Genomic DNA, 15,277 nt, shown 5'->3' with positions numbered 1-15,277 from the left:
CCGTTCACTACTTTTTGCTCCTTTCCGCCTTAAAGAGGGATGAAAAAAAGGCACTGCATTGAAAAGTTTGCTCCTTAATGAGTTGTTGATTCGCCCTAGAAACACAGAAGTCCCGAATGTAGGCTTTTGAACTATAACCGAGAGTTTTTCACTGCCTGGCGTTAATACATACGTAACATAACATACTAGACATCTAGAGCTGAGTACCATCATCATCATCGTCGTCCTCATCCACTTGACAGGGACTCTGGAGTTTGCTCTTCTGCAAATTTACCTTTCAGTGAATAGGCCTAGTTGGGATCAGGGTTAATCAAATGTAAATAACGTGGGCTCTAATTGATCGGGTTTTATTGGAGCACCGGCTCTGAACCTTCAATAAAGATTGAATTCGCTTAATCAATTACTCGAATTGGATATCAATTATCGAGCATTCATGGGTTATTCAATGGGAACCTTTGGATGCGCAAAGCAGCGAATGCAAATAAGTTCATCATGGCGTTCCCAAATGTATGATTAAAATCAGAATTTTATCCGATCCGGCTACTCTGCCAACGGTTGACTCTGAAAGACCAAGTCATTGAATCATATCTGGGTCAGATATTCAATGCAGCTTTTCCTGCCTTTTTGGTGGAAGTCCCGTTCAATTAAAATGAACGTGGATGAATAATTTGAAAATATATAAAGGCAACTGGCAGTTTTCCGTTGATTTTTCCAAATCATTGTGTAAAAATGAAAGGAAAATGGGCTCAACAGGCATATAATGTGAGGAAAGACAAAACAGGATCTGAATAATGGCGTTTTCAGTGCACTAACGCTCATAGAGCCGCAAGGGAGAAATGCATGTTATACGAGGTGGAGTGGTTCCATTCAAAAGGAAACCCTGGAAAATTTCACAACATGCAAAATATGATAGTTGACTATATTTATGCCATGGGTGAGTTCACCCTATTGTGAGGTTAACTTCCTCACTGAGCTTGGGGAAGATAAGAACAATGAAAGGTGTTTATTCTGTTGATGAACAACATAAGAGTGGAAACGCTCCTAAAGGCCTTAATGGATTAAAACTAAGTTTCTGGACAATTATTCGAAATTTACAGAAATGGCATTGTAGGTTACTGAAGTAGAGTAAGGAAGCATTCTTGAAGATTTCTTCAGTTGAACCCTTAAAAGATTGCCACTTCACGAGACTCTTGACTCATTCAGCTGAATGACCTATGACTTGCTTTTATGGTACAGCCACATCATGATGGTATGAAGGACATGTAATGCGTAAGCTTCGCATAATCACTAGCGCTACTGAGCACCATCGGCTATCAGGATGCCAAGGAGAACAAATGCTTCCTTTCAATTCTAACAACTCACAAGATCTGCATCCTCCATAGGCTATGACTTCAACACTTCTCCTTTGAGGCGAAGTTATCTCTGTTCCCAAAAAAAGACGATTTGTTGAATTGCTGTCTCAAAATCTGCACACCAGTTGCAAGACGCTTCGAGCTTCTTCGCACTCTTCCTTTAAGTCCTGACAGTAGGCCCACTACAAAAGAAAATCCACACAGAGGGCTTTGTATGGCGGTATGTACATAAATGCAGTAAAGCAAGTTAAGACTATTTGGAAGTCTCCAAGCAGATATGACTTCAGCGTAAAAAATAATTCAGGATGCTAAATCCTGATGTCATCATGTAGAGACATCTGCATTTTCATGGAGTTCAAGCTAGAAAAGCTTCGAAGCTTTAGCAATTTGAAGCAAACATATGATACTTTGAAGTACAAAACGATCACATTAAATAAGCCCGGAAGGAAGGACGTTTCGTAACCTCTGCCACATTCGGTAGCAGGTTCAGCTTATTTGGATCAGGAGCACCACTTCTCTCGATCAAAAGTCCGCTCTGGGCGAATCTGAGAGGTTCTCAAAACACCATTTAACATATCAAACCTTCCCCGTTTCGATCGGCCTTCATTCGATTTCGTCCTTTCTTATCGATTTGGATGTTCGGACCAACCTTAGCTCCTGCAAGTTTAGCCTGAGTAGCTTGTAGATGGAGAAGAGGGAACAGTCCTATTTTAGAAAAAAAGATATCGAGCTCCAAATGCAAGCTGTAATAACTTGAAGCGGTTACGATAGATATTGGTCTCCTCAAGGGTCATCACGAGTCGCTTATGATATGGGGTATCACGTCCCCGAGGTGTCCGAGTAAGTAGTTCTGACCCCCTAGCTCTCAGTGAAAAACGAACCGCGGATGACCGATACACGTCGGGACACACTGTGTGGCGCGGTCCCTTGCACACGAGGCGCTGGTGAATTTTCCATAGAGAATGAATCTACATTAACAAAAAAAAGTCGACGAAATAGCGGGGACGGAGAAAGAGCTGAGTGCCTTTGGGCGCAGCACAAAAATGCGACGTTCACTGCAGCGATCACCGAAAGAGGCAGCAAGAGCTGACGTACCCGATGCGTCATCGAAATGCCTAAATAAAGAGGAAGCTTTACCAAGTGCAGGGACGACAACTCCAATACCCTGTAGTGCCCTTGTTCCGAAAAAAATCCAGTCAGAATCGCCAGTCCTCAGCAGATAGATTCGCACATGAATTGAACAGAAGTGCAGCTCGCCGTACCAACTAGATCCGAAGAGGAAAAGCTCATCAGGAAATGCATAGTAGTGGTGAAGCGTATGCGTTCGGCAACGTTTCTCCAAAGGAACATCATCAAAGACGCCAAAAACGGGCTGATGTAATTGGAGGAACTATTGGATCGCATCTCCTTATACAGGCGAACGTAGAGAGCAGCGCAAGATGATTAGAAGCAGAAACAGCCGCACTCCCCCCTGCGCCAAACGGACCGCAGAAAACCCACTGCAAAGCGAATTAGGGAAAAAGCAGAAAGAGGACGACGTGCCTGAAGGAAACTTGATCAAAGTAGTTTCCAGGGTCCAAAAAAGAAGGCCAAGAAGGATAAGGATAAAAGGGTACAACTGACTACGCCGCCAGGGATCCGTCTGTACAAAATCAAGGAGGTTGCAAAGCAAAAGCCAGTAGCAGTCAAGACGCGGAAACGAAGAAGAACTAAACCGTCGGTTCTACTCATTAAGCCGACGAAAGGTAAGACATTTTCGGAAGTCCTTATTGAAATCCGCCGAAGAGAACGGAGCAGAGGTGTCTTCCGTACGAAAAACGTCCCCGTTCAATTGGGCCCGAAGACGACTAGGAAGAGAACGTTCTGCGAAGCGGTCAAGGAGTTATTGGGGGAGAAGGCTCTTGTTTCTAACCTAGATCCTATGTACTCTCTAGTAATCAGAGATCCTGACTGCCTCACAGAAAAGATCAAAGTGGAGGGGGCCATAAAGCGTGAATGTGCAGGGGTAACCAATACCCGGATAGGTATCATCTCTGTCAATGCTCGAGGCCAAAATCTCGCCGTGATGGAAGTCCCGAGCAATATGAAGAAACTCCTTAGCAGCGATAAAATCAAACTTGGATGGGTAGTATGCAGGCTACGAATGCGGATAGTCCCCACCAAGTGATTCAGGTGTCTGGGCTATGGACACACGTCAGCAACTTGCAAGAAACCGGACAGGAAGACAGCATGCCGGACATGCGGCCAGGTAGGTCACCAAGCGAAGACCTGCAATTAAGCCGAAACTTGAAACGAAACGTTCCCTGCAGGGATCCTGGCGCGTCTGGTGAGAGCGTCGCACCCACTGCGGCCTCGGACGGTGTCTAATCTAGGGCGCAAATGGCATGATCCGCACTTTACAAATTAACATACCCCGGAGTGCAACTGCTCATCAGTTGCTAGCGCAGTTCGCTGCGCTGGGATAACGTTTTTTAGCGTTTACTTGACGCCGAATAAGACGCTGCCGAATTTTCGGCACCGGCTTGATGTTCTGGAGGACGCCGTTTCAGGTACGCAGGGGCAATTCTGGTAGACGGTAGGTGATTTTAATGTTAAGGCCCTTGAATGGGACATGTCTCAACCAGACTCCAGAGGGAAATGGATTCCGGAAATGGCGGCGAGACTCGGCTCGTAGTTCTCAACACCGGATCCACGCAAAAGTTTCGGCGCCCAGGCTATGAAAGAAGCATCCTTGACATCACTTTTGCGTCGGAATCTCTAGCACCATCGGTGGATGGGTGCCGAGTCTGGAAGACTTCTCGGCAAGTGATCATCAATACATCGCGTTCGAGGTGGTTGGCGCTACTTGCCGGCGTGCACTAACTTGACGCTCCCCCTGCCTGTGAAACATCGGGAAGTTCGTCGAAGCTCTTGGAGCAGGCAGGGCCGCGCTGGACGGCGCCCCGGCCGGTGGTAGCGTCGCAGCTGACACTGTCGTAGATTCAGTGATGAACCAGATAACGACAGCGAGTGCTAATGCCCCGGAGGAGCCCCTACCCCAACAAGCCTTCAATGTACGGGTGGATGGCAGAAATTGCCGACCTACGGACATGTTTACACGACAACGAGGAGGCATGCGCCATAAAGGCACAGTATAGATCAGCAAAACGGAGACTGCGCAGCGTGATAAATAGAAGCAAAGCTCGCGGCAGGCAGAATCTGGTCAAAGAGGTGACTGAGGACTCTTGAGGCTACAAGCTTGTCACCCGGAAAATCCTGTACGGGTAGATGTCCATAGCGCGGAAACCGTCGACGATCGCCTCCTTTGCATAATGAGAGATTTCAAAGAAGCGGTTCTCACCATGAAAAACAAGGAGGCGCCAGGTCCTGATGGCATCTCGGCGGAAGTTTACAAACTGGAGTTCCGCCAACGGGCTGACTTGTTGCTTGCAACATTCAACGCTTGCTTGAAGGAGGGTATTTTTCCTTGTCGCTGGAAGGTGGTCAGCAAGAGGAAATGAGACCCGGAAATGCCGTCTGCATATCAACCGCTGTGTATGCTTGGCACGGCTCGAGAAGCTCATCAGGAGTAGACTCGCTGAAGCGATCCACGCTACAGGAGATTTATCCCCAATGCAATTCAGATTAAGAACAGGGAGATCCACGATGGATGCTGTTATGGAGATCGTGGAGCGGGTCATCGAACCGAGGAACACAGTCGGTGATCTCGACGGACAGTGCTTCTCATAACGCTTGATGTCAAAAATGCCTTCAATTCCGTAAGATAGGCAGATATGCAAGACATATTAGAAAACTCATTCCACGTGCTGATATTCGAGGATTATCTGAAAGACCCCTCCCTGCTCTATGAGACGTTAGAAGGCCAATCACCTCGGGAGTAGCACACGGATCCAACCTAGGCCGGACCTCTGGAACGGCTGCAGCTGGAGCCTCGGCCTTGAGTCGGCTAATGGTGGATATTGGGAGCCCTATATCTACTAGGAGACGTCTCCTTATGGGAAGAACGCAGTCGGTTCTGCTATATGACGAGCAGGTATGGGCTGATGCCTTTGATGAGGAGGTACATCGTAAGCGCCTTGCTCAAGTGCAGAGACGGCGAGCTTTGCAAGTGGCATCTGCTTTTCGCACAGTCTCAGAACCAGCCGTGATGGCACGATAGAACTGCATTCAAAGGTCGTAACTCTTCAAAGGTCATTCAAACCCGCCTTCAAGGCCTCGAGCGACTCTAAATACAGCAGGAAAACACTGCCATCGTGATAGAATAGGACCTGCGTAGCGTCGAGAAGTTGACCATGGAGATCTTCAACATCTACTACAGGCACAAAATTTGGCAGCCATAAAAGGACTACCTGAAAAAGTACAAGTTGACTGTCAAGACTGCCAAGAGGTGGTCCTGCGCTGTTCTCAGAACATGGAAAGCTCCAGCGAAACTCAGCGAAGATTCTAACCAAGGGACTTAGGAGCCTATGTTTTCCTAAAAAGTCGGAAGGATCCTGGACCTTGCTGAAATCCTGGTACCGTGCCTTGTCGAGATTTATCGGAGCTGCATCTCTTTGGGATACACGGAAAAAATAGCGATAGCGATTCTTATGATAAAGTACTAAAAGAAGGGGATGGCCAAAAAGGGCTTTATGACAAAAATCGCTTCCATCAAGGAGAGAACTTAGGATAATCATGGGAGATTACTTATAGCTTCTATGCGTATTTCTGCGCCCTGTGAGTTGGGACTTAAGACTATCCTGGACGTGCATAACAAGAAAGGCACTGACATCGCCCTCGAAAAGGATCAGCAGCTGATGGTCGCTTACGCGTTGCGGCCGCCATTATTTGCAGGGTTTGAGAGATGCAACCTCCCCAAGTTCAAAATTGCTCGCTTATAAGATCCAGCTGCCGTCCGACAGTGAGAAGTAGCGGTCCAAAGATGGTCGACGAGTGGGTCGATCCCAACAATACTTGGGGCAGCACAGTTGAAAAAGAGTGCAGGCATCTCGGAAAGTCCTGGATAGAGTTGAAGCACATTTCAGTGGACCGGATACGATGGTACATAGGTGCCGTCGGTATAGGTGCACTGTAAGCTTCTTGGAAAATTTTGAAGGACCGCAGTAACCATCCATGAAGACGCGTAGAAGTGGTTAACTTATTACGCCCCCAAATAGAAATCAAGGGCACATCATAGGCCAGAAGAACTTCTGTCGTTAGAAATTGAATTTCGGGAGTGACTTTCGCTTCTTTATTCTGAGGAAGGGCGAAATCTACTCACACAACCAGTTATAGGTACTCACAAGGCACGAACTAATGACGAATATCATATCTTTGAGAAAGGATGGGAAAAGGAATGGAAGAGTCTGAGGCACGTGTAAAACAAGGCTCCAAGCAAGTATTGGGTCTAGAGAGAGAGGGAAAAAGATTTTGAATTGTTGGGCCATAATTCATGATAGAATTGATGACTAAATCTCCACTTCTCAGTTGTAGAAATCCCAAAAAATGTAGGCCCTTATCAGTGGGCTTCTTGGGGAATAAGGAGAGCCAATAGCGTGCTTTCCATTCCTCCGCTTCAAGAAGAAATAACGTTCGATATATCCAGACTTCACGCAACGTTCTGTAGAAAGAACGAATCTGAAACAATAATATGATCCCTAGCTCATCAATTAATCGTTAAATTAAAGCGTAGATATTAATTACAGTTACCCATACACTTTGCTTGTTCCACAAGCACAAAAAAGGGAGCATACTCATCACGTCATTTAATTAACGCCTCAAATTTCAGTTTAACGCGTGCGTGCATACAAATTGATCACGATAACAATTTACGGAACGTAATTTCTAATTAAGAGCAAACAATGTATCAATTTATCCGCAAAGGCGTTCCATCTAACATCTATGAGCAATTCGAGATGAGTAAGGCTTAATTCAGTATCGAAGACGTAACGTAACAACATGGAATTCTATCATCTCATTGAATTGCAAATGGACCACGATTCTCCTCGAATTGTAGATAAAAGATTTAATGCAACATCGTAACTATTACGAGATACAATTATAACAGTTGCAGATTATTGAAATGTTTATTTAGAAATTCATAAATGCTGAGTACTCACCTCATTACTAAAACGTTGCTTAAATGTAATTGCGATTATAAAAAAATTGTTGATGAGGTTTTGCGCTATTTTTAGAAAAAATTATCGATGACGGTGCAAAGTGTAGTAGTATCTCAGATTGAAGAGAGAAGACAAACGTGGAAGATTTGCAGTTGGAGCTTTGGATATTTCGATGATCACCGGCGATGAAAGGTCACCTGGTCAGTTGATAGGCTGGCAACTGACAGGCATTTATTCACATGTAGAGGAGGATACGGAGAAAAAGAAAGATGGCTTTGATGTTTCTCTGAAAAAAGATAAATAGGAAAAATTAGTGAAAAGATCTTTTTAGTGTAAAATATGATATTTTATACTTTGGAAAGGATGTACGGGTTTAATAAAATTTGGAAGAAGCGGTCACTGAAAATGCTTCCAATAAGAGTGTTAAGATCAAGTTGGTTGAATGTCCGCCTCTCGAGCCATGGGTTCGAATCTCGGTTGCGTTATGAATGTTATGTTTGTCATTGTGCATGTCTTGTTGCTGTAGACTTGTCATTTATAGAGCAAATTCAACCTGAGATCAAGAAAAACAAGTCGGGAAACCGGAAGCTGGACGCTTCAGGTACGAAAGGTTTTGTGTATTTCTTAGTACGTAGCATGTAATATATCCATATATTATGTGAGAGTATCCACTTTCAGGTGATATTGACATTCATAGTCTTCAATTTTCAAAGAAGCAACAAATTTGAGGCATTATAACTTTGTTAGTAATATTGCGATTTCCAACAAACTTGGTGAGATCATGCTCTATATTATAGCCTATATCACTGCATGGTACTAGGATGAACATAAGGGGGGTTGCTAACCAATTACAAAAAAATCTTGTAGTAATATACAATTATGAACTTTATTTAAACAGATATCAGCATGGAAGGTATTTCGGAGCCCAGGCACCATATAGTGGCAGCCTCCTGATTTTTTTCAGATTTTTCGGTTTGGTAGTTTCTGAGAATGACCCCCTTAAAGAAGTGATCACTTTCAACCCCCCGCGCTCCCCACCCTTCCAACGAATGACAAAACTAAGATCGGCTTTGAAAAGTACTAATCGAGACCTTTAATTTGATACCCCACATGACTATATTTGATGAAAAAAAATTTTACACCCCCTTTTTACATGTATGGGGACCCCCCCTTAAATTCGACGAAGGATGTAATTCACTGTATGCGTGAGCGTTCACAGTTCCCACCTTTTTACCAAATTTGGTGTCAATCGCTATAACCGTCTCCGAGAAAAATGCGTGTGACGGACAGACAGACAGACAGACGGACATCAAATACTTGGGGGTGGTGATAGACAGGAAGCTCAGTTATAAGCAACACGTGCAGTATGTTTGCGATAGATCTTCCACTGCTAGTATGGCCCTGGTGAGGATGATGCCGAACGTGGGAGGGCCACGGCATACCTCTAGGTTGCTTATAGCCAGGATGGTGACCTCAATCATGCTTTATGCGACCCCAGTTTGGAGGGAGGCACTGCAGATGTCAGTTAACACTAACAAAGTGAGTGCAGTATACAGGAGGACAGCCTTGAGGGTATGCTCTGCCTTCAGGACTGTCTCAGATGATGCAGCATTCGTTCATTGACATCTTGGCAGATGAGATGGCGGATATATACAACCCGAAGCCAACCTCTCCCTTATTGCAGACGAAGAACACTGAGAGGGAGAGATCCATAAATAGATGGCAAGAGCGGTGGGAACGCTCGGGAAAGGCTCGGTGGACTCACAGGCTCATTCCTGCCATCAAGGAGTGGTTGGAGAGACGACACGGTGAGATTAATTATAATCTCACCCAGTTTCTCACGGGACATGGAGGATATCTCCAATACCTTCACAGGTTTAAATTGGAGACCTCACCCGACTGTCCAAATTGTGATGGAGTTTCAGAGGACCCAGAGCATGTATTCTTCCACTGTCCAAGATTTGTGGAAGAAAGGAGGAATCTAGAGGAAACTCTAGGAGAGGTGCTGGTACCAGAAAATCTGGTGCCGAAAATGCTAGCACATCAAGAGAATTGGGATGCGGTTAACTCCATGATCGCATCTATCCAAGATAAATTGGGAAAGGCAGAGGAAAGGATAAATTGGGAAAGGCGCGGTCACGTGCGCCGCGTGTGGAAGAAAGGTGACAAAGCTAGAGTGAGCTGACTCCGCCCCGTGATGTAATACCTTATGGTGGTTCCGCGGGGTAGGGAGGGAGTCGGGGGTGGTTTTAGTGGGTAAAAATTCCACGCGCTGGTGTGTCCAGACCAGTGTCTTTTTGAAGATTTCCACCTCCGAAAAAAAAAAAAAAAAAAAAAAAAAAAAAAAAGACAGATGGACAGACAGACAGACAGTAAACCGATTTTAATAAGGTTTTGTGTTTACACAAAACCTTAAAAACGGTGAGTGGTGAAAAGACACAGAGAGAATCATTTCGCCCTAAGCGGAGGACATATTCAATGTAACGACCGACAAAAGACGCTTCAGTATCCACCAATACGAAGTACTCGCCCGTTATGAGGAAACTCAAGGAGTTGCTCTCAAGAAATAAGTCCCAAAGGGTCTTAATCCTGGGGGCTTCAATCATCGTTTAACTTGAAGCAATTATTAAACAAACGTTGAAACGCAACCCTTTAATGATGTCAGCAACTGAGTAATAACAACCGGAAATGAGCAAATAGAGGCGCCTGCAAAATCATCTGCATCAAAACAGGCAACAATGCTAAATTAAACACAAACCTAGTTAAGGTGACCAAGCAAACAACGACGCAGTTCTAAGCAACTCCACCGCCAGCGACTAAAAGCAAGGAGGTATGTCGAAGCATTGTAGGAGAACTTCTGAATGATTTCAAACAAATCGAGTCTGACGCTGTTTCCGAGAGTCACCTGATTAAAAAGTCAGGCAATTCCCATCAAATCATCAGTAATACCCCTGAAGAAGAACAATAATAAGTTCTTCACTTACATCCTCTCCTCCGAAAAGGCAACCAGTCTTATCCTCCGACGTCTTAGCTCTTTTTTACCGCTGAAGAAATCACTGAAGAACTGAAGACGCAAGTTCATGGTTCGGACGAATTCTCCCTAACAAAAGAGCAGGCACCAAAGTGCGTTAATTGCGGGAACAACCACCACTCCAGAAACTACCCAAACTGCCAAAGTTTTATTAGTGTCGTGGCAAGGAGATATGCCAAAAAGCGAGTACCATTCTTTTACCAACCCGGCTTTCACATGTCCATTCGTATCATTTGCAGATGCCGTAGGAAGTGGTGTCGTACCGTTCAGTCTCACCTAGCAAACTCCATTAACGTATCCTATTCGGCTATCATCGAATTCGCCAAAAAAAACACAAGAATTCCTGCAGATGCTCAACGCGGTGGTTGTTAGTTATCCTGACTTCCACCAATGGATCATCGAGGTGAACATCAATTCCAATATCGGTGAAGCTCGCAAACAAACCACGATTTTCAATTGATTCACTCCTTCTGCACCTCCCAATCAACAGCACAAGATAAAGCCTGGTACCTAATAATAGGTGGAGATCTAGGCACCAGTCCTGGTTTCATACACTGTCGAAATGGAATGGGGAAAGATTCCACCTTTTTCAAACAAGCCTGTCCCACTTTAGTTCAGCGCTTCCAACGTTCCAGAAAGAATATTATCATCCACATCAGGATCATTTCATCGTGAGCAGTAGCATTACTGTAAACCCCATCGCAATATCCATCCTTTCCTGGAAACCGTTCACGGCATCAGTGAACATGATGCTGTAACCCTAGAATACAATTTTCCGCTTCACCCTCAGTTTTTTAAGTCCAGACGTGATCCACTCTTGAACTTCTTGGTACCCAGGAAGCGACTAAGGAGAAAAAGGCTTGTTCGCGAAAGAAGACTGAGCCAGTGAAGGTTCCGGATAGTTCTTCGTTTACGGCTGTAACTTTGACAAAGGGGAAAAATCTGCAATCGGTGGAATCAGGGGTCAAATTGATTACCGCGGGCAAGGTAAGAATAGGTCGGATCTTGTTCCGACTCAGGAAGCAAGTACCTCTCAAAAGATGCTTCAAATGTCTCGAACACGAAAAGTCGAAAAGGCGCAGGAAGAAGATCATCTTATCAAAGATTGCAGTAGAGATCCATGATGCATGTTGTTCAAAGGGAAAGAGGGAATCGGCGATCGACCCCTTGCAGGTATTGGCAAGCGCCCGGCATACATGGAGAATTAGATCGTAGAGCTAAATGAGATTGACAAACTTACCGAAATTACCGTAGCGCTACCTGGTGAAAGACATCAGGAAACGCGGTGAAATGACCACGACCCCCGGGTCGTAAAAATGGCCAGAAATGCAAAATCGTCGTATTGGGCTAGATTATACCTCGTTGGAGCGAACAGATGGCCCAGATTCGGAAAATGTAAGATTTTTAACGCCACGATGCCTAAAACTTGAGTTATCGCGGAAAATCTGCAGGTTGGGTGCCCCACAGAAAATCGAAGAAAATTGAAAATTTCCACGACCTCCGGGTCGTAAAAATGAGCAAAAATGCAAAATCATCGTATTACCGTGGATTATACCCCGTTGGAGAGAGGAGACGGCCCAGATTCTAAAAAAGTAAGATTTTTAGCGCCACGACGTCTGGAAAGTAAGATATTGCAGCTTGGGTGGGAAATCAAAAATCCATTCAAGAAACAATGGCATTCCCGGGCGTCGTAAGAGAAAAATCGACGGCGTCCATATCTACAAAACATTGGGACATACAAAAAGAATACCGCGACCTTCGAAGTAACCCTAAGGAGGCTATACGGTAAGGTAAGCGGAATTGCTAGGAGCAAGTGTGCCTTGAGGTAAATACGAATCCGCGGGGCACAGGTTACCTTAAGTGACTTGCCTGCAGTTCTTGTTCAAAATAATCGCAATTCCTTTCCCACAGCAGGAAAAAAGTGAATCTCAGCCAGTGGTTGAACAGACTGTCTTTTCAATCCCCGGGGTGATCGAGAAGCAACTACGTGATATCTGTGGATGAACTGGGGGCAATAAAGGTCCGGGATTGAACGACATTCCGAACAAAGCCTTGAAGTTGTCTGCTAAAATCAGACCCAAGTGGTTCATAAGCACATTTGAATCGTGCATGGTGGAAGGGGTGTGTCCCGCCTAGTGAAATAGGCGGCGGTTAGTTTTGCTACCGAAACCCTAGAAACCACTTGGCGCACCCTCTTTATATCGCCCTATCTTTCTATTAGACAGTACGGGGAAGATGTTGAAGAGGATGATATACAGCAAGCTGTTTCCGTTCGTCGAAATAGCGGGCGGTCTATCCGAGCGGCAGTAGAAACGATCATGGGCCTGGCTCGGGAAGCTTCGACCGCTAGTAAGTGCTGGAAGGTGGTGACTGTGGATGTCAGGGATGCTTTAACTCGGAGTGTCCCTGGTTACTTAGTTCGGATAGTCGAGAGCTACCTCTCGGAGAGACTTGGTTGGTACGGGTCGAAGGACGGCAAAAAAAAGAATATGTTGTGACAACAGGTGTTTCCCAAGGCTTCGTATTGAGGCCCCTGATGAGGAATATAATACATGATGGAATGATTGAACTTCGCGTGGCAAAGGAGGCAACGTTAATTGGTTTTGCAGAGGATTACCAAACACAGGAAAAACAATATTGTCAAAATCCGGGTCAGTAATTACGAGGCCGTTTTGTGGCGGCACAACAGAGGTGCGAACGTAGGTACCATTCTGAATTCGCCGTTGCCTTCATTCGCCGTAGAAGCAGCTGACGGACTAACATGAGACTAGGGTGACAAATGTCAACAATGACATTTGTAAATTTTCTCAAAATCACTCTAGTCCGGTCCGCTCACCCACAATAAAAGTGATAACAATAATGTGTATTAAACTAATTTGTAGTGATTTAGTTTTAAGTATATTTTTCAAATAAATAGAAGTGAATTTTAGTCTTGCGTCATTGTTTGTCAACGTTCTCATAAACAAGAACAAGTCCTCCATATCCTGGAGATGTCACTCAATCGATCATGAAAGAAACGTCCTGAAATTGCACTTCCTGAAACTTCACTGAAGGAAGGAAGATCTGGATCCTCAGAGTACCGTGGAAAACCTTACTACAGGAAATAAATAATTAAGGATGCAGCATCAAACAGCGTCGCGAATAAGAGAAAGGAAATTCAGTATTTGAAACTTTATATGGGGAAAACGGTTTCTTCAAAGTTGCTGAATGGTGAAAACAAGGAAGCGTGAAACGGGTTTCGAAACGTGCAGCCTGGAGAACATGGCCATCGATGCGAGGACAATGGAAACTGGGCCTGAATCGCATGACCTGTGCCCGCGGCAGTAGACGGAACACGGCCCGGGTCGGTGGCCGACCTGCTGTGGCGAACAAAGAGTGTGGGAAATGCATGGCGTGCGTCGCCCACTAGGCGACAACTATGGACTTATGGAAATGACTCGGCGACAGCAGCCAGCCGCATTTCCTGGTCTCCACCTGCATCCTCTCAGTGTCACCACAACGTATAAATCCATATGTTGCTGGAAATGATTGATAAAAAGGAGGTCATCTCATGGTTTAAGGAGCTAGAAAGTTAGAAAAGGATCGATGCCATGTACACTCTTGTCGGGAAGTGTCGCTCGAGCTGTGCTTCCTCGGTTCCGTGCTGGAGGAGTCGGGACGCCGCGATTCGCAGGAGGTCTGTGGCATCAAGCTTCCGGTGAGTAAGCCCCAGGAACTGTTGGCGGATATCGTCAGTTGCCAGAACGGTCCACGTCCAGGGTTATATGCGAGTCCTGCCCAGCTATCACTATGCGGTGCAGCAGCCGGCAATCCTTCAGATGATCCACACAGATTCATCAGTATCACATAAAATTTCGGCAGATATTCCATTTCACCCAACATTGGGTATTCCTACAGAATACAGAGTTGGAGCGCCACCGTCCTCCATCTAGACAATAGAACCTGGCATTCAATCGTACACGCCGCAATTGCCACCCTCGATAGATCCTCATCCGCCACAATTGTCGTCTCCAATCATAAGCCAGCAATCGTCACCGTCACCGATGTGCCGCTACAGTTCCAAACCCGAGCATTAGATACTGGGGGTAATGATCGATGTCAAGTTGAGCTTTAAGGGACAATTTGAACAATGGACAATGTGCGGACAATGAACAATGTGCAAAAGGCAGCAAAAGCTAGTTCATCCCTAGGAAGGAGTCGCCAACTGCTTATCGCAGGGGTGGTGAGATCCATCTTGCTGTACGCGGTTCCTGTTTGGGTGGGAACACGATGAACCAGAGAAAGGTGAATTCGCATATAGGACAGTATCCGATGAGGTGGTATGTGTCATCGCGGGTATAATTCCCTTGGATCTTCTAGCGAATAAGGCACATTGTCTCTACCGCAGAAGCAGGGCGAATCGACTTTCGAAGAGCCACTGGGAAGGAGCTGTACAGGAGATAGCAACAACAGTGAGGTAATTCCGAAAAAGGCCACTGGACCCATACACTGACCTGTGTATGAAGAGATGGGCCGAGTGAAAACACGGGGAAATGAATTACCACCTAACACAGTTCCTTACCGGATAGGGTGGATACAGGAAGTACTTGTATCATTTAGCATTGGACTGGTCTTTAGAATGTCCCGAATGCGATGCTACACTCGAGGACCCGGAGCATGTTATGTTCCGTTGTCCAAGATTCGCGATCGAAAGAGGGAGGTTAAAGAATGCCCTCAATGTAGTCATCGGACCCAATTATCTAGTGGAAGAGATTCTGGGGTCGGAAAGCGTGACGGGGGCGTTACTTAATCGTGCT

General features: G+C 45.4%; 1 protein-coding gene across 1 annotated transcript in view; it reads right to left on the bottom strand.

The window, feature by feature from the left end:
* The window catches only part of LOC119654305 (protein enabled), a 287,416-nt gene that overhangs the window by 113,927 nt on the left and 158,212 nt on the right, over positions 1–15,277 (bottom strand). Inside the window, exon 2 of the mRNA XM_038059620.1 lies at positions 7,451–7,736. Within this exon, the coding sequence (XP_037915548.1) occupies positions 7,451–7,455 (5 nt within the window). The 5' untranslated portion in view covers positions 7,456–7,736. The remainder of the gene's footprint in view (positions 1–7,450; positions 7,737–15,277) is intronic.

This window comes from Hermetia illucens, chromosome 4, assembly GCF_905115235.1.
Source record: "Hermetia illucens chromosome 4, iHerIll2.2.curated.20191125, whole genome shotgun sequence".
Lineage (NCBI taxonomy): Eukaryota > Metazoa > Arthropoda > Insecta > Diptera > Stratiomyidae > Hermetia > Hermetia illucens.
The sequence above is the reverse complement of the archived record's forward strand: the minus strand, read 5'-3'. Positions and strand labels throughout refer to the sequence as shown.